The 25392-nt window shown below is 40.7% G+C and overlaps 1 protein-coding gene across 3 annotated transcripts in view; it reads left to right on the top strand.

The window, feature by feature from the left end:
- Window positions 1-25392, top strand: part of arhgef3 (Rho guanine nucleotide exchange factor (GEF) 3) — a 58485-nt gene that overhangs the window by 13105 nt on the left and 19988 nt on the right. For 2 of the 3 annotated variants that reach the window (XM_061891637.1, XM_061891627.1), the window contains exons 2-3: window positions 6174-6234; window positions 15246-15308. In XM_061891637.1, coding sequence (XP_061747621.1) covers window positions 6174-6234; window positions 15246-15308 — 124 coding nt within the window. Of the gene's footprint in view, window positions 1-6173; window positions 6235-10329; window positions 10928-15245; window positions 15309-25392 lie in introns of those variants that run through there. The other variant, XM_061891649.1, reaches the window with a different exon arrangement.

Below are 25392 nucleotides of genomic sequence, written 5' to 3'. Positions count from 1 at the left end.
TGAAAAAATCGCTATATAAATATAATTCACTTCACTCCTACAGAAACCATATTAAAATAAGCGGTAGAAATTGGATGGATGGCTTTTTATATATTTTTGAAAAAACTCAATGGACTACTCAGTGGTCTAGTGTTTAGAGTGTCCACCCTGAGATGGGTAGGTTGTGAGTTCAACCCCGGCTGAGTCATACCAAAGACTATAAAAATGGGAGCCATTACCTCCCTGCTTGGCACTCGGCAGAGTTGGAATTGGGGGTTAAATCACCAAAAATGATTCCCGGACGCGGCACCGCTGCTGCTCACTGCTCCCCTCACCTCCCAGGGGGTGAACAAGGAGATGGGTTGAATGCTGAGGACAAATTTTACCACACCTAGTGTGTGTGTGACAATCATTGGTCATTTAACTTCAACAATGTCATGTTTTGCAATCATGTTTTGTTTAGTTGTGTTATGTTACTTCAAGACTCCATTACGTCCTGTCCTTGTTTTGTTGCCATGACAACTCATTGGTTTCACCTGACTCATTTGGACTCATGCACCTGTTTTGAATCATGAAGAGACTATTCAAGCCAGTCATTTTCTGTCGGTGGTTCTGGCGTCGGGCTTCACGGTGGCAGAGGGGTTAGTGTGTCTGCCTCACAATACGAAGGTCCTGCAGTCCTGGGTTCAAATCCAGGCTCGGGATCTTTCCTTGTGGAGTTTGCATGTTCTCCCCGTGAATGCGTGGGTTCTACTCCGGCTTCCTCCCACTTCCAAAGACATGCACCTGGGGATAGGTTGATTGGCAACACTAAATTGGCCCTAGTGTGTGAATGTTGTCTGTCTATCTGTGTTGGCCCTGCGATGAGGTGGCGACTTGTTCAGGGTGTACCCCGCCTTCTGCCCGATTGTAGCTGAGATAGGCGCCAGCGCCCCCAACGACCCAAAAAGGGAATAAGCGGTAGAAAATGGATGAATGGATGGTTCTGGCGTCATCACTCCATTTATGATTACTCTGCTTCATGCCATGTTTACTCTTTCTTGCAATGTCATAGTTCATGCTGCCCTGCTCACGTCGCCGCAAGTAAGTTTTTGTTTATTTATGCCTATCCACGCAGTAAACTGCCTCAAAGTCCTCAGTACGACAAACAAACCAGGGCAGCCAGTATTAACGTTGGCGGTAAAATTTCATACAAAGCGCCCTGTCACTCTTGAATTGACATTTTCTTGGCGCAAACAGTGGCCCGCCAAAAGAGGCGGGGCCTGGCATGCAGCTTGTGATCTTCCAATTGGGCGAAGTTCTTGCGTCATGACGGTTTGAAATCCAACTGTTGTTTGACTCTTAATCCTGCGCTGTGTTTCAACGTGGAAGCAGGCTAACTGTCTGCCAGAGGCGGTTAACAGAAGACAATCCCAGACAGACAGGAGAGGTCGCGTGGATCTTTTGTCGGAATGTTGCTCGTCCACAGTTGAGTGGAGATGACGTTTGTCCTTAAATGCATCTCATTCCAGCATCCAGCACAGGTATGCTGCACTGCTAGTTCCTCTCCACGCTAGCATGCCTGTGCCTGACAAAGTCCCCTTTTATCAACATGCAACAAAGTGAATACCTGGTAAATGCTGACAAAATAAAGTCAGAATAATCATGATAATCATAAACAAAGATGGAATAGTGCAGGGGTCAGCAACCAGAGTGCAGAGTAATCATAAACGAAGTGATGATGCCAGAACCACCGACAGAAAATGACAGGCTTGAATAGTCTCTTCATGTTTGAAAACAGGTGCGTGAGTCCAAATGAGTCAGGTGAAACCAATGAGTTGTCATGGCAACAAACCTTTTTGAAAGCAAGAGCTACTTCTTGAGTACTGATTAATGTGAAGGGCTACCAGTTTGATACACACTTAAATAAATTGCCAGAAATAGCCAATTTGCTCAATTTACCTTTAACTCTGTTATTGTTAATAATTAATGATATTTATCTTTGTGGAAACACTGATCATCTTAATGATTTCTCACAATAAATATATATAGAAACAGATAAATATCAACAAAAAAAAAGGGTATTTCTGTCCGTCATTCCGTTGTACATTTTTTTTCTTTCTACGGAAGGTTTTTTGTAGAGAATAAATGATGAAAAAAACACTTAATTGAACAGTTTAAAAGAGGAGAAAACACGAAAAAAATGAAAATTAAATTTTGAAACAGTTAAATTTCGACTCTTTATAATTCAAAATTCAACCGAGAAAAACTAGCTAATTCAAATCTTTTTAAAAAATTAAAAAAATAATTTATGGAACATCATTAGTAATTGTTCCTGATTAAGACTATTTTTAGAATTTTGACATGTTTTAAATAGGTTAAAATCCAATCTGCACTTTGTTAGAATATATAACAAATTGGACCAAGCTATATTTCTAACAAAGACAAATCATTATTTCTTCTAGATTTTTCGGAACAAAAATTTAAAAAAGAAATTCAAAAGACTTTGAAATAAGATTTAAATGTGATTCTACAGATTTTCTAGATTTGCCAGAATACTTTTTTGGAATTTTAATCCTAATAAGTTTGAAGAATTATTTCACAAATATTCTTCGTCGAAAAAAACAGAAGCTAAAATTAAGAATTAAATTAAAATGTATTTATTATTCTTTACAATAAAAAATACAAATTACTTGAACATTGATTTAAATGGTCAGGAAAGAAGAGGAAGGAATTTAAAAGGTAAAAACGTATGTGTTTAAAAATCCTAAAATCATTTTTAAGGTTGTATTTTTTCTCAAAAATTTTGTTTCTGAAAGTTATAAGAAGCAAAGTAAGAAATAAAGGAATTTATTTAAACCAGTGAAGACCTAGTCTTTAAAACATTTTCTTGGATTTTGAAATTGTATTTGAGTTTTGTCTCTCTTAGAATTAAAAATGTCGAGCAAAGCGAGACCAGCTTGCTAGTAAATAAATACAATTTAAAAAATAGAGGCAGCTCACTGGTAAGTGCTGCTATTTGAGCTATTTTTAGAACAGGCCCGCGGGCCCGTGTTGGTGACCCCTGGTATAGTGCATGAATGAATCTATGTGTGCAGTTGTTTTAGTTGTGTACCTGTTCTATAACATATATTAAAACCCGTTTTAGTATTAGATGTCAGCTTCAGTTTGTTTCAACTCTGCTTCCTCTGCAATCTTAAAGAGATGCCACCAGGGGGCACTCTAGTTAAACACGAAGCCTCCATGGTGGTGCATAGGTCCTCTCTCCAGTCTGTGGTTTACTCACGAGTGGCTCTGTAATTGTTGTACTTGTTTATTTCATTTATGACAGGGGCCACAAACTTGTTTTCATTGAGGGCCACATCGCAGTTATGGTTGCAGTTATGAGTAATATATAGTAAAATAAAGTTAAAGTACGAAAGGATGTCACACACACACTAGGTGTGGCGAAATTATTCTCTGCATTTGACCCATCAGCCTTAAACACCCCCTGGGAGGTGAGGGGAGCAGTGAGCAGCAGCGGGGGCCGCGCCCGGGAATAATTTTTGATGATTCAACCCCCAAATTCCAACCCTTGATGCTGATACCAAGCAGGAAGGTAATGGCTCCCATTTGATTAGTCTTTGGTATGACTCGGCCGGGGTTTGAACTCACAACCTACCCATCTCAGGGCGGACACTCTAATGAAAATACATGTACATATATAATACATTAATAATATATTTTTTTACATAAGCTGCAAAAAAATATTGAATTTTACTTTAAAAAACTGGAAGCTCAGTCACCAGAATTTTACAGTAAAAGCATCAAAATTGAACAAATGGAATGGGGAAACAATACCACTGCTTTTAGCGGTAAAATTCAAGCAACAGAGTTGCCAGTTGGTGTTTTTTGGTTTTGTTTTTTTTACCATAAAATCTTTTTTTTTTAAATGTATTTTTTTGTTATTTTTTAAAATAATTTAGCATCTTACTGTGTGTGTGTGTGTATATATATATATATATATATATATATATATATATATATATATATATATATATATATATATATTAGAGATGCGTGGTTTACCCGCGGAGTCCGCGGGTCGGGCGGTTGACATGACGAAAAAATATGTTTTTAATTAGATTCGGGCGGGTGGCGGTTGAACCATCCGGAGACATTTGATATGCATGGTTCTGTGATCGGTATCCTTTGCCATTCAAAGAGTTATTTAAGACCCGTGTCATAAAGCGAAGAAATAAATAAGAAACGCTATTGTTCTCCTGAATGACTGCCGGTAGTCACCCAGATAATAAGTATTAGGGCGTGCTATGAAGCTATTGACTTTGTCGCCTATTACAACATGTACGATCTGCTTGTCAGTCCAGCATCATGTTGTGTGTGACTTCCGCGGCAACACGCACACGACTGCAAGTCATACTGGGTGACACAGAGTACACTAATGGTTGTGATATAAACAATTTTAACACTCTTAGTAATATGCGCCACGCTGTGAAGCCACACCAATTAAGAACGACAAACACATTTCGGGAGAACATCCTCACAGTAACACAACATAAACGCAACACAACAAATACCCATAATCCTTTGTATTCATGACACGAACTGACTATTTTATACACCCCCCCCCCGTGCGGCGGTAAGGTGGGCGGGCGGGGTTGGGGGCGCGGGGGTGTAAAATATATTCAGGGGGTGTCATGAATACAAAGGATTATGGGTATTAGTTGTGTTGCGTTTATGTTGTATTACTATGAGGATGTTCTCCCGAAATGTGTTTGTCAGTCTTGTTGGGTGTGGCTTCACAGCGTGGCGCATATTACTAAGTGTGTTAAAGTTGTTTGTATCACAACCATCAGTGTACTCTGTATCACCCAGTATGCCGTTCAATCTTGTACGTGTATTTGCGGAAGCTGCACACAACATGTTGCCGGACCGACAATCGGTTCGTACATGTTGTTGAAGGTGTCTAAGACAATGGCTTCACAGCATGCCCATATTCTTGTAATCAGGATGAATGCTAATGAAAAGTTGTGAGAATGTTAGCGGTTCCTATTGACTACATTACTCTATGAAACAGATTTAAATAGCTCTGTGAGTGGTAAAGGCGGTCGACCTCTGATGTATTTCAGCGGGCGGGTACGGTCCTGATAAAATGTTGGTTCGGGTGGACGGCGGTTGGATGACGATTTTGGTGATGTGGATGATATAATTGCCTATCCGCGCATCTCTAATATATATATATATATATATATATATATATATATATATATATATATATATATGTCTTGATTGGATTATCCAGAGAATAGTGCTCGATACCGTGGTAGAGCGCAATATGTAGGTGTGGGAAAAAATCACAAGACTACTTCATCACAAGATGAAGTAGTCTTGTGATTTTTTCCCACACCTACATATATATATATATATATATATATATATATATATATATATATATATATATATATATATATATATATATAAAACAGTACCAAAGTTGATTTTACGGTAAAAAACTCAGTTGGCGGAATTCAACCGTAAAATCTATTGTCAACTATCAAGTCTACAATTTGATTGATAATTTGTTTTGAAATTATAAGTCAAGCAGATATTTAAGTACAGTATTTATCTTTATTTTAACAAAAAATATTTTTGGAATACATAATAATATGATATTTTGATTTTGATAATATTGAATTTTAAAAGATGTGCAATTGCATGCAGTACATGGTTTTTAATGTCTTTAGGGAAAGAAGAAATATGTTTAGTCAGAAAAGATTAAGCATTTTTTTAACGCATATTATTTCCAGGCTTTCACGGGCCACATAAAATAACGTGGCCCCCGGGCCCTGAGTTTGACACCTGTGATTTAGGGATTCGGAATAATTCTCAATTCAAAATCAATTGGTCGCCAGTTCTGTGATTAACTACATTCCTCAATAAAATATATAACCAGCTTTGGTCAATTTCTATATTACTTAAAAGAAAACAGTTTTTTTTGTTTGGTTAAAATTACACCCAAACATTTACTAAAGAGGCTCGGCAGGACAGATTTTTTTTTTAGAAATGTTTTCTTTTTTTTACAAATTAATTAGGAATGGCTACAAACAAAAATCTCAATTCTTTCGAAAATCAAATTTTTTTTCTCGACTCCCCTAATTTAATTCCCTTCTGTCCTCCCCTACTTCCTCTCATACCCTCATCATGTTTCTTCTCAGGCGGAGGCCACAGAAGAAGACTTTCTCCTTTCTCTCGGCTGACGTCTGGTCCTTCAGAGGGGTGAGACCAATTCCTTGTCTTGTCCCAACTCGGTTTCTCAATCAGTGTCAGGTTCAAACACTGATGACATCTATTAAACAGACAAGAAGCAAGGAATCATGCAAAGTTCAATTTTGCTCAATGAGGAGAGTCGGATCGGAACCCGAGTGGTGTTTTGTTATTGGACTTTTGTGCTCGTCACAGTTTGTCGATAACAAACACCATGTTCAAACATAAGGGTGTCCATATGTGCACTTGGCACCAGGACACCCTAGGCCGCAGTTCCATGATCGACTTTGTAGTTGTGTCATCGGATTTGCGGCCTCATGTTTTGGACACTCGGGTGAAGAGAGGGGCGGAGCTTTCTACCGATCACCACCTGGTGGTGAGTTGGCTGCGATGGTGGGGGAGGATGCCGGACAGACCTGGGAGGCCCAAACGCATTGTGAGGGTCTGCTGGGAACGTCTGGCAGAGTCTCCTGTCAGACAAAGTTTCAATTCCCACCTCCGGAAGAACTTTGAACATGTCACGAGGGAGGTGCTGGACATTGAGTCCGAGTGGACCATGTTCCGCACCTCTATTGTCGAGGCGGCAGATCGGAGCTGTGGCCGCAAGGTAGTTGGTGCCTGTCGGGGCGGCAATCCTAAAACCCCTTGGTGGACACCGGCGGTGAGGGATGCCGTCAAGCTGAAGAAGGAGTCCTATCGGGTCCTTTTGGCTCATAGGACTCCGGAGGCAGTGGACAGGTACCGACAGGCCAAGCGGTGTGCAGCTTCAGCGGTCGCGGAGGCAAAAACTCGGACATGGGAAGAGTTCGGGGAAGCCATGGAAAACGACTTCCGGACGGCTTTGAAGCGATTCTGGACCACCGTCCGCCGCCTCAGGAAGGGGAAGCAGTGCACTATCAACACCGTGTATGGTGCGGATGGTGTTCTGCTGACCTCGACTGCGGATGTTGTGGATAGGTGGAAGGAATACTTCGAAGACCTCCTCAATCCCACCAACACGTCTTCCTATGAGGAAGCAGTGCCTGGGGAATCTGTGGTGGACTCTCCTATTTCTGGGGCTGAGGTCGCTGAGGTAGTTAAAAAGCTCCTCGGTGGCAAGGCCCCAGGGGTGGATGAGATCCGCCCGGAGTTCCTTAAGGCTCTGGATGCTGTGGGGCTGTCTTGGTTGACAAGACTTTGCAGCATCGCGTGGACATCGGGGGCAGTACCTCTGGATTGGCAGACCGGGGTGGTGGTTCCTCTCTTTAAGAAGGGGGACCGGAGGGTATGTTCCAACTATCGTGGGATCACACTCCTCAGCCTTCCCGGTAAGGTTTATTCAGGTGTACTGGAGAGGAGGCTACGTCGGATAGTCGAACCTCGGATTCAGGAGGAACAGTGTGGTTTTCGTCCTGGTCGTGGAACTGTGGACCAGCTCTATACTCTCGGCAGGGTTCTTGAGGGTGCATGGGAGTTTGCCCAACCAGTCTATGTGTGCTTTGTGGACTTGGAGAAGGCATTCGACCGTGTCCCTCGGGAAGTCCTGTGGGGAGTGCTCAGAGAGTATGGGGTATCGGACTGTCTTATTGTGGCGGTCCGTTCTCTGTACGATCAGTGCCAGAGCTTGGTTCGCATTGCCGGCAGTAATTCGAACACATTTCCAGTGAGGGTTGGACTCCGCCAAGGCCGTCCTTTGTCACCGATTCTGTTCATAACTTTTATGGACAGAATTTCTAGGCGCAGTCAAGGCGTTGAGGGGTTCCGGTTTGGTAACCGCAGGATTAGGTCTCTGCTTTTTGCAGATGATGTGGTCCTGATGGCTTCATCTGACCGGGATCTTCAGCTCTCGCTGGATCGGTTCGCAGCCGAGTGTGAAGCGACCGGAATGAGAATCAGCACCTCCAAGTCCGAGTCCATGGTTCTCGCCCGGAAAAGGGTGGAGTGCCATCTCCGGGTTGGGGAGGAGACCCTGCCCCAAGTGGAGGAGTTCAAGTACCTAGGAGTCTTGTTCACGAGTGAGGGAAGAGTGGATCGTGAGATCGACAGGCGGATCGGTGCGGCGTCTTCAGTAATGCGGACGTTGTACCGATCCGTTGTGGTGAAGAAGGAGCTGAGCCGGAAGGCAAAGCTCTCAATTTACCGGTCGATCTACGTTCCCATCCTCACCTATGGTCATGAGCTTTGGGTCATGACCGAAAGGATAAGATCACGGGTACAAGCGGCCGAAATGAGTTTCCTCCGCCGTGTGGCGGGGCTCTCCCTTAGAGATAGGGTGAGAAGCTCTGCCATCCGGGAGGGACTCAAAGTAAAGCCGCTGCTCCTTCACATGGAGAGGAGCCAGATGAGGTGGTTTGGGCATCTGGTCAGGATGCCACCCGAACGCCTCCCTAGGGAGGTGTTTAGGGCACGTCCAACCGGTAGGAGGCCACGGGGAAGACCCAGGACACGTTGGGAAGACTATGTCTCCCGGCTGGCCTGGGAACGCCTCGGGATCCCCCGGGAAGAGCTAGACGAAGTGGCTGGGGAGAGGGAAGTCTGGGTTTCCCTGCTTAGGCTGTTGCCCCCGCGTCCCGACCTCGGATAAGCGGAAGATGATGGATGGATGATGGATGGAGAGTCGTATCGGGCTGTACACTCAGTTACAGTTCCAACCTACGCTCTAAGGCACAGCCCACTTGCTCCACTATTTATTCGGGAGGTCCCTGGTTACATCACTGAGGCTGCTTCTGAAGGAAGGGGGGTAATTTCAGCAGCCCCAGTTAGACACACTATATGATTATTTAGAAATGGAAATGTGCTGACACTCGTGATATCGCCCTGTCTCTGTTTTGTCTGCGACAAGGTACTCGATGTTCGCCCTTGGCAGACTGCACACAAACACTGATACGAGTAGACTCGCAATCCATGATTGCAAGTTGTCCCTTTGCACAGATAGAAAAGTACAAGTTCAGCACAAATGATAATAACTATAGCAACGGCTCTTAAACAGAAGAGTTGTGTGATAACTTATACATAATTATTCTAACATTTCCCTCCTGTTCGTCACATAACTTCCCCATAATCTTCTTATCCTTAATAACTTCTTCTTGCGATTTTCAGGTAATAGTTCATTTTCCTAGAGCCAAGTCATGTTTACACTCTTTTTTTATGCAAACACAAGCTCAAATTTCAATACTGAACAGGCACACAAACACACAAGCCTTGTTGGTGTGCTCAGAAACAAAAAAACATAAAAAAGAAAAATCATGTTACATAATTGAACACTCTGGGAGTTTTGAAGTTATAAACGAGCAGTGTCTTCACGTAGTTGCCTAGCGCTCGCACAAACTAGCATTGTGAGGTGATCCTTCATCGGCTTGTGTCCTGGTAGTGCCTTCTCCTTCTCTGTAATTAAGGTCTGTTGCGGCATCTTTTGGGGTCTCATCACAATTAAATAATTGGTAAGGAACAAAGCCCCCTTTGCGGATAAAATCCTCAAAATGAAGGCGCCGCAAGCCGCAGGCTAACTCGCTAAAATGCTTGCTCGGCGGTTGTCTTGCAACCCAAAGCAGAGTTTGGACACATTTGGAGTAGCAGTCGAGTGGAAAAACAAGTTGCCTCCATATTGAAGCTATTATCATAAATATCTGATTTATGACACCAAAATACTTACAAAGTTTGTAAATAAATAGATATGATCAAAATAGTATTAATCTCCCACAGATTCTCGAGCCATTTTGAGAGATAATGAGGCAGCCAGTCATGTGATTGCGCAATGTAGCTTTAGGAACCAAAGATCCCTTCCCCATCCACAACACTGCTTATCAAGCAAACTTTATGAGAGCCAACAATGAATACTTTTGGAAAAATTACAATCCAAAACCTTATTTCTTTCAGCCCGAACACAGAGGATGAATAATACATTTTAGAAGCCGAGTGCTAAACGGATGTAGCTTTAGCATCAGCAGCATTGCCAGGTGCTAAACATACAAATTAACCGTAACAAAACAAACGCTTACTGTAATTTTTCCACTCTCGCTGGAATGCCGACAGATGAGATGCTCACATAATTCCGTTTAAATGAAGATTCACTCACAATCTTCACGAAGGGTTAAGAAAATTGCTACATCTAGCGTCTTTTTTGTGTCTTTTTATTGTTATTATTTATGTTTTTTTCCAGGGCCAAAACCAACAAAGTTTGGTAAAAGTCCATAATCATCAGTGGCATTGTTGTCCTTTTTTCTCTTTTAAAGAGTAATAATGATGTTGTCTCTAAAAGTCCACAAACATGAATTATTTCTCGGGGATGAGATACAAATAGAAGCATGTGTTTCTTTGTCTAAGCGGAGTTAATGGTCTTGTTGTCGTCTTCTGCTGGGGGTCTCCGCGTCTCCTGTCGCCCCTAATTTTAGCCTGTTTTTCCCCACCACCGTCACTTCCTGTTTGTCCAATGGGAACTGAGAGGTGGACGCACACAATGCAAAGGGTTCCTGTTCTTCGGGGAGCGAGACGGTGCTTTTAGAGGAGGCGAGGAGCATTTGAAGAGAGGCGATACCATGCGGGAGAAGACAGAGCGGGCAGGCGAAGACGTCGCTCTCTGCTGATGCGTGGAAGAGAGCTGATGAGAAGGAAGAAGTGAAGACGAGGGGGAACGGCGGCAGCAGATGTGACTGCAAATATTTCAGCTCAAAATTGAGGAGCAGATCTCACACTGATGATGGGCTGCTGTCTGTTTGTTTACTACCGGGTAAGTCTGTGATGGAAAAATACCGGACAGACATTAAAGTCAGAGAGAAAAAAAACATTCAGTCTAAGCCTGGGCCCCTGGAGAGCGGGTCCAGACTGAGGTCAAGGGGAAAAAACAAAAAACGTCATAGCCATAGCACACATAAACGTGTGTAAGAGGGAATGTCAAACTAATTTTAATCAGATGTGGATACATTTTGATTTATCATGACTAAAAATGTTTTATATTAATCATGTGCAAAGAGAGGGCAACAATTTGTCTTTAGGTTCAGTTGCATTTTGCCAGGGATCAACATCGTTATCATAAAGGTGCTGAAAGTTCACACTATCAGTATATTCAATAAGGGTGTAAAAAAAAAAAAAGGATTTTCAGGTTAATCGCAAATCTTAATTGTAACGATTCTTAATGGATTAAAAAAAATGTTAAATGTATATTTTTTTTAAATTCTAATTTGTCCTGTCCAGCCACTAAGGCATATATTTTTGATGTAGATAAGAGGTGTCAAACTCATTTTAATCAGCTGTGGATAACATTTGATTAATCACGACTAAAAATGTATTATATTAATCATGTGCAAAGAGACTCATGAAAAAAATGAATTGAATGCACTTAAGGTGTTTATTAAACACCTTTAACACCCTGTTTATGTCAACAACATGACCTGTTACTCCTTACTGTATGTTCTCCTTTGAGGTGAAACTGCTTCAGGCAACAAGTTGTCTTTTGGTTAAGTTCCATCTTGCCAGGAGTCAACATCGTTGTAGCAAAGGTTCGCAAAGTTCACACGATCAGTATATTCAATAAGGGTGTAAAAAATTTATTTTCAGATTAATCGCGATTCTTATTTGTAACGATCCTTAAATAAAAAAAAAAGTAAAATCTATTGGGGTTTTTTTTCAAATTTTGTCCTGTCCAGCCACTGAGGCATATATTTTTGATGTAGATAAGAGGTGTCAAACTCATTTTAATCAGCTGTGGATAACATTTGATTAATCACGACTAAAAATGTATAATATTAATCATGTGCAAAGAGACTCATTAAAAAAATGAATTGAATTCACTTAACGTATTTATTAAACACCTTTAACACCCTGTTTATGTCAACAACATGACCTGTTGCTCCTTACTGTATGTTCTCCTTTGAGGTGAAACTGCTTCAGGCAACAAATTGTCTTTTGGTTAAGTTGCGTCTTGCCAGGAGTCAACATCGTTGTAGCAAAGGTTCGCAAAGTTCACACGATCAGTATATTCAATAAGGGTGTAAAAAAAAAAGTATTTTCAGATTAATCGCGATTCTTATTTGTACGTTTAAAAAAAAGTAAAATCTATTGGGTTTTTTTCAAATTTTTTCCTGTCCAGCCACTCAGGCAAATCATATTTTGATGTAGACAAGAGGTGTCAAACTCATGTTAATCAGCTGTGGATAACATTTGATTCATCATGACTAAAAATGTATAATATTAACCATGTGCAAAGAGACTCATGAACAAATGAATTGAATGCACATAATGTGTTTATTAAACACTTTTAACACCGTGTTCATATCAACAACATGACCTGTTACTCCTTATGTGATATTATGAGGTGAAACTGCTTCAGGCAACAAGTTGTCTTTAGGTTCAGTTGCATTTTGCCAGGAATCAACATCGTTGTCGTAAAGATGCGCTAAGATCACACGATCAGTATATTCAATAAGGTTGTAAAAAAAAAAAAGATATCAAGATTAATCGCGATTCTTATTTGTAATGATTCTTAATCGATTTAAAAAAATCTAAAATCAATTTTTTTTTTCTTATCCGTTCTGTCCAGCCACTCAGGCATATCATATTTTTGATGTAAATAATAGGTGTCATACTCATTTTAATAAGCTGTGGATAGCTTTTGATTCATCACGACTAAAAATTATTTTTATTAATTAATCGCGAGTCTTATTTATAAAATTCTTAATCGATTAAAAAAAAAATCCTAAATCTTTTTTTTTTTTTTTTTTTTCAAATCTGTCAGGCAAATCAGATTTTTGATGTAGATAAGAGGTGTCAAATTAAGTTTAGCTCAGGGGCCACATGGAGGAAAATGTATCCCCGAGTGGGCCGGACCAATAAAATCATGGCATGATATCATAAAAATAAAGAAAACTTCAGATTGTTTCCTTTGTTTGAAAATAGGCAAAGCACATTGTGAAAATGTACAAATCATAAGGTTTTGGGATTTTCTTTACACTGAAGTGTTGCAGTATTCTAAATCAGTCACGTAGGTGGAATTGAGTCTGGCAGAGTTTTAAAATGCTCCCATTGGTGTTAATTTTTAATATCAGAAGACAAACTGAATAATACCAAATTACAGGGTGTTATTAATGTTATTTACTCATTTAAATCATGTGATTTATTCTGTACACATGTAACATTTACACCAAAACCTGCTAGATTGGACTCATTTCATTAATCGCACATGAAGTTAGAAGGTTATACACATTATTTCAGAATATTTATGTGCGCCCAGAAAATGTGTCCCGAGTACAACACGAATTGTACATATTTTCAAAAGCATTTATGTGCATCGAACTTAACAACACACATTTTGTTCCATTCCGATCACTACTAAGCAGTGTAAATACACGGTGCCTAACGATAGTGTTGCTTCTATCATAACACGGCACACAGCTCCGCCCCCTCTGAAGTCAGGCTATACAAAGAATTGCTATTGCGACATCCAGTGGACACATTTAGAACTGCAGACTTTATAAAATGCTTGGGTAGAATTTTATTGAACAAAACCTGTTTTCTTTGAAGTATTCTACGGAATAATGTAGTTGATCATAGAACTGGCATCCAATGTTTTTGAATCGATAATCGTTTTCAATCAAAAATCGAATCGCGTGGTGCCCAAAGATTCCCATCCCTAATACCGTATTTCCTTGAATTGCTGCCGGGGCGCTAATTAATTTAAAACCTCTTCTCCCTCCAGCGTTTACCAAAGGCATGCGGTAAATTTAGGCCTGCGCTTATAAATTTGAGTGTGATGTAAGGATACCATCATGAAAAGCACATTTTATTAAAAAAACTTTATTATGGTCTTACCTTTACTTATAAATGAAGTCCATGCGCAGCTCCTTCTGATCAAAAGCATCGATAACTTGTTAATAGAAGTCTTCCTTATCTTTCTTCAGTTTTAAAGGTCTCTCTGTCTCGATGGAGATCTTCCTTTTATTACCTCCTGCTTCGATTGAAAGTCCAGTTTAGAAAACTGTTTTATTTTAGATATGTAATCCTCCATGTTAAAAGTGCAAGCGAGAGGAAAAAAATAAACAATCGCTGCTCACTCTTGCTGCTTGTTGTCACTTCTTCTGCAGCCGAGTAGTCGCAAGAAAGATCACTAGCGCCCTCTATCACCAGGAGGCGGGAGTCATTTAATATTTGACACACGCAGCTACGGTATATTAATAAAACATAGCTGCTTACTGTTCTTTTTAGCATATTCAATAGCTTGGACCTTAAATCCTACTGAATAGCTCTTAATCTTCTTCCCTTTATGCGATTTCAAGTTATTGAAATCAGCCTCCTCCATTTTGAAAATGATGACAGGTGAAGTGTCACTCGTGACGTGACGAGTTTGACCCGGGGGAAATTCTAGACATGCGCTAATAAAAATAATATTTTGCGAAACGAGTTTGACCCGGCAGTAATTCTAGGGAGGCGCATACTATATACCCGGCGGCAATTCAAGGAAATACGGTATTCAATATGAGTGTGTACGGGAACCTGGTCATGGACCTTGGACCAGAATCCTGGTCTTGAATGTGCTTTAACGGCAGGGAGTTGGGAGGTAAAGGTAAAGTCTGCCAGGTTACATAACGCCCGACTGACAACAAAGACGCCACACAATACCGCGTAAACGTCACACTTCCCGCCATTGTCTCACCTCGCGGTATCCTCCCTCACTCCTCTCCTCGAGTCCTCTCCTCGCCGCCCGCGTCTCGCTGTCACACTTCTGTGCGACCTCAACGACCCGCAGGACTGTGTGTTTCTTCCTGTTTAGTTGCCATGGCGCCCGGCAGGAACCGTTGCACGGCAGATAAAAGGGTGTTGCCTTGTTGATGTCGGGGTAGTGACTCGACCTGCCTTCTCCAGTAAATACATCCAAGTGCGTGAGATATGCAAAATACAAATAAAAGCATGATGTAGGCTTGTCGGTGTTTTTTCTTTGCCAGTAGAAGGACGACACTCCTCGTAGTTTACGTTGAGGCTGACAGTATGTCCACTATCATGACGCAATAAACACATGTGCTAATGTGAGGTGTGATGCGCTTTGTGTGTTGCAGAAGAAAAGGAAGCAGGCGACCAGAGATGCAGACTCGCTCAGTCTCTGCAGTCTGGAGATCAACGTAAGTTCACTTCATCGACTTTGAAACTCCAAAGTCAACATAATCCCTAAGAGCGTTTTCAAAAATGGGCGGGGAATATATTTTTTGTTGTAAAATGTTTTGTGTAGGAGGACAAACATGACCCAGACCTTCCTAATTGTTAGAAATCCATCCATCCATCATCTTCCGCTTATCCGAGGTCGGGTCGCGGGGGCAGCAGCCTAAGCAAGTAAGCCCAGACTTCCCTCTCCCAAGCCACTTGGTCCAGCTCCTCCCGGGGGATCCCGAGGCGTTCCCAGGCCAGCCGGGAGACATAGTCTTCCCAACGTGTCCTGGGTCTTCCCCGTGGCCTCCTACCGGTCGGACGTGCCCTAAACACCTCCCTAGGGAGGCGTTCGGGTGCCCGAACCACCTCATCTGGCTCCTCTCCATGTGGAGGAGCAGCGGCTTTACTTTGAGCTCCTCCTGGATGGCAGAGCTTCTCACCCTATCTCTAAGGCGGAGGAAACTGATTTGTACCCGTGATCTTGTCCTTGCGGTCGTAACCCAAAGCTCTTGACCATGGGTGAGGATGGGAACGTAGATCGACCGATAAATTGAGAGCTTTGCCTTCCGGCTCAGCTCCTTTTTCACCACAACGGATCGATACAGCGTCTGCATTACTGAAGACGCCGCACCGATCCGCCTGTCGATCTCACGATCCACTCTTCCCTCACTCGTGAACAAGACTCCAAGGCACTTGAACTCCTCCACTTGGGGCAGGGTCTCCTCCCCAACCCGGAGATGGTATTCCACCCTTTTTTGGGCGAGAACCATGGACTCGGACTTGGAGGTGCTTCACACTCGACTTAGAAATGAGGGTATTTGGCGAGCACCGTTTTTTCCTACTAATTTTGGCGGTTCTTGAACTCACTGTAGTTTTTTGTTTACATGTACAACTTTCTCTGAGGCTGCCATAGTAAACTTTACCACGGACGGGTATTTTTTCCCATACTTGTAATATTTTCAGAATGTGTTTGTCCTACTTTTGGCCAAAGTAAGACAAAGAAAACAATCTGAAGTTGACTTTTTTTTACTTCAATGTACATACCATGATGATTAACTTGTGTGATGACAGTGTTATGCTGATAGTATATATTTGTAACATGAATTGATTAACGTGAATTGATTGGGGTGTTACCATTTAGTGGTCAATTGTACGGAATATGTACTGTACTGTGCAATCTATTAATAAAAGTTTCAATCAATGCTATGATTTTAATAGTTTGGCCCTTCCCCGATGTACAATATTACAGTATATGTAACAGCTGCCACAACAAAAAAAGGGCAGCATAAAGTAGAGAGTAGAGTCAGCAGAAAATTGACATTATAAACAAATAGAGGTAGCTAACATAGCAGCGGTCGGACAAATATTTAAAAAAAACTTGAGATTTCCCGCGGGCCAGATTTTGTGTTGGGGTTGTGACTAGAGATGTCCGATGGTATCGTACTGCCGATTTTATCGGCTGATAAATGCTTTAAAATATAATATCGGAAATAATGACTTTTTAAAACGCCGCTCTACTGAGTGGTACACTGACATAGGGAGAAGAACAGAGCGCCAATAAACCTTAAAGTCACTAACTTTGCGTGCCAGCCCAATCACATAATATCTATGGCCTTTTTAACACACAAGTGAATGCAACATACAGCCATACAGGTCACACTGAGGGTGGCCGTATAAACAATTTTAACACTACAAATACAAATATGCGCCACACTGTGAACCCACACCAAACAAGAATGACAAACACATTTAGGGAGACTATCCGCACCGTAACACAACAGAACGAATACCCAGAAGCCCTTGCAGCACTAACTCTTCCAGGACACTACAATACAAACCTCCCAATACACCCCCCCAGCCCCCCAACCCCAACCCCGCCCACCTCAACCTCCTCATGCTCTCTCAGGGCGAGCATGTCTCAAATTCCAAGCTGCTGTTTTGAGGCATGCTAAAAAAAATAATGCACTTTGTGACTTCAATAATAAATAATGCAGTGCCATGTTGGCATTTTTTCCCATAACTTGAGTTGATTTATTTCGGAAAACCTTGTTCCATTGTTTAATGCATCCAGCGGGGCATCACAACACAATAGGGCATAATAATGTTTTAATTCTACCACTGTATATATCTGTAAAGATGCTCTAAGATCACACGATCAGTATATTCAATAAGGTTGTGAAAAAAAAAAAAGATTTTTAGATTAATCGCGATTCTTATTTGTAATGATTCTTATTCGATTAAAAAAAATCTAAAATCTACGTTGTTTTTTTCTAATCTGTTCTGTCCAGCCACTCAGGCATATCATATTTTTGATGTAAATAAGAGGTGTCAAACTCATTTTAATCAGCTGTGGATAACTTTTGATTCATCACGACTAAAAATTGTTTTTATAAAATAATCGCGAGTCTTATTTGTAAAATTCTTAATCGATTAAAAAAAAATCCAATATCTTTTTTTTTTTTTTTCTTTTCAATCTGTCAAATCCGTCAGGTAAATCAGATTTTGGATGTAGATAAGAGGTGTCGAATTAAGTTTAGCTCAGGAGCCACATGGAGGAAAATGTATCCCCGAGTGGGCCGGACAAATACAATCATGGCATGATATCATAACAAAATTAGGCATAATAATGTTTTAATTCCACCACTGTATACATCGGTATCGGTTGATATCGGTAATTAAGAGTTGGACAATATTGGAATATCGGCAAAAAAGCCATTATGGGACATCTCTAATTGTGACTTGTTGGGGTATTTTGTCCCTCGTGTGGGGTCCCTGATCTTGCTTGTGTCTGTATTTTTAGAGCTGATTGCTGCCAGTTCCTTCCCGGGCGTTTCCCGCTCGGCTAAGTCCAGCACAGGATGTTTGTCCCCCTTGACTCCTACCAGGACTAACCTGACTGTTTGGATTTTACATTTGTTAACAAATCGATCCCAACAAGTCAAGGTGGACGATATTTTATCACCTGAAGGAAGTGTGCTTTCAGCCCTTCTTTTTGTGGCGTACACAAACACGTGGCAGAATAAGCACGCTAACAGGACGCCAGTAAAATTAGCAGATGACACGGTCCTTGTCAGTCTTCTCAGTGGAAATGAGTCCAGCCATGGTCTCGTTGTTAGTGAATTTGTTTTTACAGCTCAACAAATCTAAACCGAAGGACGTGACTATTGATTTTAGAAAACACAACAATGCCAAACCTACCACGGTCATTAAAGGTCAGCCTGTAGACCAGGGGTCCCCAAAGTTTTTGACCTGGGGGCCGTATTGGGTTAAAAAAATTTGACCAGAGGCCTCGCTCATATATATATATATATAGATGGCGGGGTTTGCTTCTAGCGGGGTGTATAAAATAGTCAGGAATCATCATGGTTACAAAGGATTCTGGGTATTTGTTGTGTTGCATTTATGTTACGTTACTGGGAGGATGGTCTCCCGAAATGTGTTTATCAATCTTGTTTGGTGTGGCTTCACAGCGTGGCGCATATTACTAAGAGTGTTAAAATTGTTTATATCACAACCATTAGTGTACTCTGTGTCACCCAGTATGACTTGCAGTCGTGTGCGTGTTGCCGCGGAAGCCACACACAACATGTTGCCAGACTGACAAACAAATCGTACATGTTGTAGTAGGCGACAAAGCCAACGCCCTAATACTTATTATCTGGGTGACTACCGGCAGTCATTCTAGAGGATAATAGCGTCTCTTATTATCTTCTTCGCTTTGTGACACGGGTCTTAAATGGCTCTTTGAATGGTAAAGGATATCGATCCCAGAACCATATATATCAAATATTTCCGGATGGTTCAACCGCCACCCGCCCGAATTTAATTAAAATCTATTTTTTCATCATGTCAATCGCCCGACTCCGCGGATGAGACCGCAAACCGCGCATCTCTAACATATATATATATATATATATATATATATATATATATATATATATATATATATACACACACAAACCTTGTTTCCATATGAGTTGGGAAATTGTGTTAGATGTAAATATAAACAGAATACAATGATTTGCAAATCCTTTTCAACCCATATTCAGTTGAATATGCTACAAAGACAACATATTTGATGTTCAAACTCATAAACATTTTTTTTTGCAAATGATCATTACTTTTAGAATTTGATGCCAGCAACACGTGACAAAGTAGTTGGGAAAGGTGGCAATAAATACTGATTAAGTTGAGGAATGATAAATAAATAAATGATAAATGGGTTGTACTTGTATAGCGCTTTTCTACCTTCAAGGTACTCAAAGCGCTTTTGACACTACTTCCACATTTACCCATTCACACACACATTCACACACTGATGGAGGGAGCTGCCATGCAAGGCGCTAACCAGCACCCATCAGGAGCAAGGGTGAAGTGTCTTGCTCAGGACACAACGGACGTGACGAGGTTGGTTCTAGGTGGGATTTGAACCAGTGACCCTCGGGTTGCGCACGGCCACTCTCCCACTGCGCCACGCCGTTTGATGAATGCTCATCAAACACTTATTTGCAACATCCCACAGGTGTGCAGGCTAATTGGGAACAGGTGGGTGCCATGATTGGGTATAAAAGCCGCTTCCATGAAATGCTAAGTCATTCACAAACAAGGATGGGGCGAGGGTCACCAATTTGTAAGCAAATTGTCAAACAGTTTTAGAACAACATTTTTCAACGAGCTATTGCAAGGAATTTAGGGATTTTACCATCTACGGTCTGTAAAATCATCAAAAGGTTCAGAGAATCTGGAGAAAAAACTGCACATAAGCTATGATATTACGGACCTTTGACCCATCAGGCGGTACTGCATCAAAAACTGACATCAGTGTGTAAAGGATATCACCACATGGGCTCAGGAACACTTCATAAAACCACTGTCAGTAACTACAGTTGGTCGCTACATCTGTAAGTGCAAGTTAAAACTCTACTATGCAAAGCCAAACCCATTTATCAACAACACCCTGAAATGCCGCCGGCTTCGCTGGGCCCGAACTCATCCAAGATGGACTGATGCGAAGTGGAAAAGTGTTCTGTGGTCTGACGAGTCCACATTTCAAATTATATTTGGAAACTGTGGACGTGGTGTCCTCCAGAACAAAGAGGAAAATAACCATTCGGATTGTTATAGGCGCAAAGTTCAAAAGCCAGCATGTGTGATGGTATGGGGGTGTATTAGTGCCCAAGACATGGGTAACTTACACATCTGTGAAGGCACCATTAATGCTGAAAGGTACATAGAGGTTTTGGAGCAACATATGGTGTCATCCAAGCAACGTTATCATGGACGCCCCTGCTTATTTCAGCAAGACAATGCCAAGCCACGTGTTACAACAGCATGGCTTCGTAGTAAAAGAGTGCGGGTACTTTCCTGGCCCGCCTGCAGTCCAGACCTGTCTCCCATCGAAAATGTGTGGTGCATTATGAAGCGTAAAATACGACAGCGGAGACCCCGGACTGTTGAACGACTGAAGCTCTACATAAAGCTCTACATGAAGCTCTACATGCTCCTCTCCAAGGTTCTCATAGTCATCATTGTCACCGACGTCCCACTGGGTGTGAGTTTTCCTTGTCCTTTTGTGGGCCTACCGAGGATGTCGTAGTGGTTTGTGTTGTGGTTTGTGCAGCCCTTTGAGACACTAGTGATTTAGGGCTATATAAGTAAACATTGATTGATTCATTGATAAAACAAGAATGGGAAAGAATTCCACTTTCAAAGCTTCAACAATTAGTTTCCTCAGTTCCCAAACGTTTATTGAGTGTTGTTTAAAGAAAAGATGATGTAACACAGTGGTGAACATGCCCTTTCCCAACTACTTTGGCACGTGTTGCAGCCATGAAATTCTAAGTTGATTATTATTTGCAAAAAAAAAATAAAGATTATGAGTTTGAACATCAAATATGTTGTCTTTGTAGCATATTCAACTGAATATGGGTTGAAAAGGATTTGCAAATCATTGTATTCTGTTTATATTTACATCTAACACAATTTCCCAACTCATATGGAAACGGGGTTTGTATTTCAAGTTATAGTTAAAGCACCACTGATAGTCACACACACACTAAGTGTAGTGAAATTACACTCTGTTCCACCCCCCTGGGAGGTGAGGGGAGCAGTGAGCAGCAGAGGTGGTCGCGCTCAGGAATCATTGTGGTGATTTAATCCCCAATTCCAACTTGTTGATGCTGAGTTCCCAGCAGGGTGGTAGAGCCTGTCATCTTTTATTGTCTTTGGTATGACTCGGCCGGGGTTTGAACTCGCTCACAAGGCCACTTTAACGCGGTGGCCTGGTGGTTAGAGTGTCCGCCCTGAGATCGGTTGCTTGCGAGTTGGCTGCCAAATTCATTATCGGCTTTGTTTCCTGCCTTTAATTACTTTCTGCTGGGTCGCATGGGTTGACGAGCAATTATCGATCTCGAGCTCGTCGCCGCCCTTCCATCGCTCCGCACCCGCGCTGGATGCCAGTGTTGCACGTGTCAGAATGAAGTGAGAGCAGTCCAGTCGTTCGTCACCACATGAGTCAGAAGGGTGGCCATTGTCTGCTGAAGGCGACGTGTGTTTCTTGTGGAGGTCAGATGTCCAGCCTGACTCTGCGATCAGTCCGTGCATCTGAAGGAAACCATGGCAACCACTCTAAATGTGACACAATGACTCGTGTTGTCCTTCTTTTCGCTGCGGAAAAAGTATTTTTTTTTAATTGACTTACTTTTCTCCTTTCAGCTTCAAACCTCAAATTAGATTCTTGACTACAGTACAGTACTTTACTGATAAATAGAGATGTGACGTCCACATGTGTGTTCTCATTTAATGTGTTTTCTTTATTTTCATGACTATTTACATTATAGATTGTCACATCAAAACTATGAATGAACACATGTGGAGTTATGTACTTAACAAAAAAAGGTGAAATAACTATAAACATGTTTTATGTTCTATTTTTAAAAAAAATAGCCACCCTTTGCTCTGATTACTTTTTTGCACACTCCTGGCATTCTCTCCATGAGCTTCAAGAGGTAGTCACCTGAAATGGTTTTCACTAAAAACCAATTTTTTAAATTTTATCATTATTTTTTTTATATCTGTTCTTTCTAGGGATGTCCGATAATATCGGACTGCCGATATTATCGACCGATAAATGCTTTAAAATGTAACACCGGAAATTACTGGTATCGGTTTCATAATTATCGGTATCAGTTTCAAAAAGTAAAACTTTTTAAAACGGCGTTGTGTACACGGACGTAGGGAGAAGTACAGAGTGCCAATAAACCTTAAAGGCACTTCCTTTGCGTGCCGGCCCAGTCACATAATATCTACGTCTTTTCACACACACAAGTGAATGCATCGCATACTTGGTCAACAGCCATACAGGTCACACAGAGGGTGGCCGTATAAAATAATGTAACGATGTTACAAATATGTGCCACACTGTGAACCCACACCAAACAAGAATGACAAACACATTTCGGGAGAACATCCGCACTGTAGCACAACATAAACACAACAAAACAAATACCAAGAATCCCTTGCAGCACTAACACTTCCGGGCCGCTACAATATACAAAATTAGGCATAATAATGTGTTCATCCACAACTAGTATTTATCGGTATTGGTTGATATCGATATCGGTAATTAAGAGTTGGACAATATCGGAATATCAGATACCAGTAAAAAAGACATTATCGGACAGCTTTAGTTCTTTCTAATCCATTTTCTACCGCTTGTTACTTTCTGTGTCTCCTTGCCACGCAGGCAAATTATATTGTCTCAAAATGCGTTTTTCCATCGATAACGTGACATCATCGCGCTAGTTATATATATATATATATATATATATATATATATACATATATATATATATATATATGTATATATATATATATATATACATATATATATGTATATGTATGTATGTATATGAATATGTATGTATGTATGTATATATATATGTATATATATGTATGTATGTATGTGTATATATATATAAATAAATAAATAAATGGGTTGTACTTGTATAGCGCTTTTCTACCTTCAAGGTACTCAAAGTGCTTTGACACTACTTCCACATTTACCCATTCACACACACATTCACACACTGATGGAGGGAGCTGCCATGCAAGGCGCCAACCAGCACCCATCAGGAGCAAGGGTGAAGTGTCTTGCTCAGGACACAACGGACGTGACGAGGTTGGTACTAGGTGGGGATTGAACCAGGGACGCTTGGGTTGCGCACGGCCACTCTCCCCACTGCGCCACGCCGTCCCTATATATGTATATATATGTATATATGTATATATATATGTATGTATGTATATATATATATATATATGTATGTATGTATGTATATATATATATATATATATATATATATATATATATATATATATGTATGTATATATATATGTATATATATGTATAACTAGCGGGCGGCATAGCTCGGTTGGTAGAGTGACTGTGCCAGCAACTCGAGGATTGCAGGTTCGATTCCCGCTTCCGCCAACCTAGTCACTGCCGTTGTGTCCTTGGGCAAGACACTTTACCCACCTGCTCCCAGTGCCACCCACACTGGTTTAAATGTAACTTAGATATTGGCTTTCACTATGTAAAGCGCTTTGAGTCACTCGAGAAAAGCGCTATATAAATATAATTCACATAATTCACTAATATACACACAGCCCGGCCCCTGGCCACATTTTTTTATCCCAATGCCCCAAGTCAAAAAGTTTGGTGACTCCTGATGTAAATAGTCATGAAAATAAAGAAAACACATTGCTGTACTGTATATATATATAAATCTTTTTAAATAAGTAGATAAATAAAAATTACAAATTAGAATTTAAAAAAACAAAAACATGCATCAATCCTGAGTGTCCTCAACACGGTGCAGCAATACACAAAAGGCTCATCAAGTACCTAACTTTCAATGACTTTTCCACCGGGGTCGAATTTGACGAGTCGAGTCTTATGAACGTTTTTTTTAATTGAACGATGAGAATCGATTTGCAGCTGTGAGATGTTGGTTTGGGAGCTGTTTTTATCAACATGCAGATACAATGTCACCCGATTGGCAACTCAACTAAAAAAATACTCGTTTTGAAATAAATGTTACTTTTAATTGATTTTGTTAATTTATTTAAATTTTATTTAGTTACTTTTTTAAAATTTGAATTCACTTTTATGGTTCATTGTTCTTATGTAATCAAACATACACACACTACAATTTTCTATTCACATTATTATTACGTCCTAATTTTAATTGTATTTGCATTTTTGTAAACATCTGGACATTTTATTATTACTTGTTTTGTGTATTTTATCAAATCTGTATTATTAAAATGCTAAAAGGTTCTTTAGGTTAGTGAAAATCCAAAAATAGCCAAAGCATGAGGAAATGAGTTGAGTTTGAGTTTATTTGGAACATGCATGCATACAACATGATGCATCACAATTTCCATTTTCTCTATTCAACATGTTCGAAAAGGAGTAGGAAGAAGCAGAGCTTATTCAATCCTACCCCTTTTCCTTTACATAACAGTTGCTAAAACTTTGTTGTCAATGTAGTCACAATATACTTCATAAGTAATAACAATGAAAATAAATAAAAATTGGTGAAGTAAGTTATATTTCATGTGGTGAGATGAGAAGATTATCAACAAAATGAATGGATGGATGAAATAAATGAATAATGTTTATCATGGATCTTCTTCTTTTGTACTTTGTAAACACTTTAGGTTTAAAGAGTTTTTTGAAGTGGATCATATTAGTACATGTTTTGATTTGGGACCACCTTTAGAAATATTTTCAGTAAAAACTAAAAATTATTGCCAATATTTCAAAATTATTTTTGAAAAATGGTGATAAATGTAATTGTTCTGATCCACGTCTTATCTGATTATGGCCACCAGTTGCAAAAAAATAACTGTTAAAAAAAAAACTACAATAACAAGCCAGTCTTTTGAACGGCTCTTTTAAAGGAACGTCCATCCATCCATCATCTTCCGCTCATCCGAGGTCGGGTCGCGGGGGCAGCAGCCTAAGCAGGAAAGCCCAGACTTCCCTCTCCCCAG

This window comes from Nerophis ophidion, linkage group LG02, assembly GCF_033978795.1.
Source record: "Nerophis ophidion isolate RoL-2023_Sa linkage group LG02, RoL_Noph_v1.0, whole genome shotgun sequence".
In the NCBI taxonomy this organism is placed as follows: Eukaryota; Metazoa; Chordata; class Actinopteri; order Syngnathiformes; family Syngnathidae; genus Nerophis; species Nerophis ophidion.
This window is presented reverse-complemented; position numbering and strand designations above follow the sequence as displayed.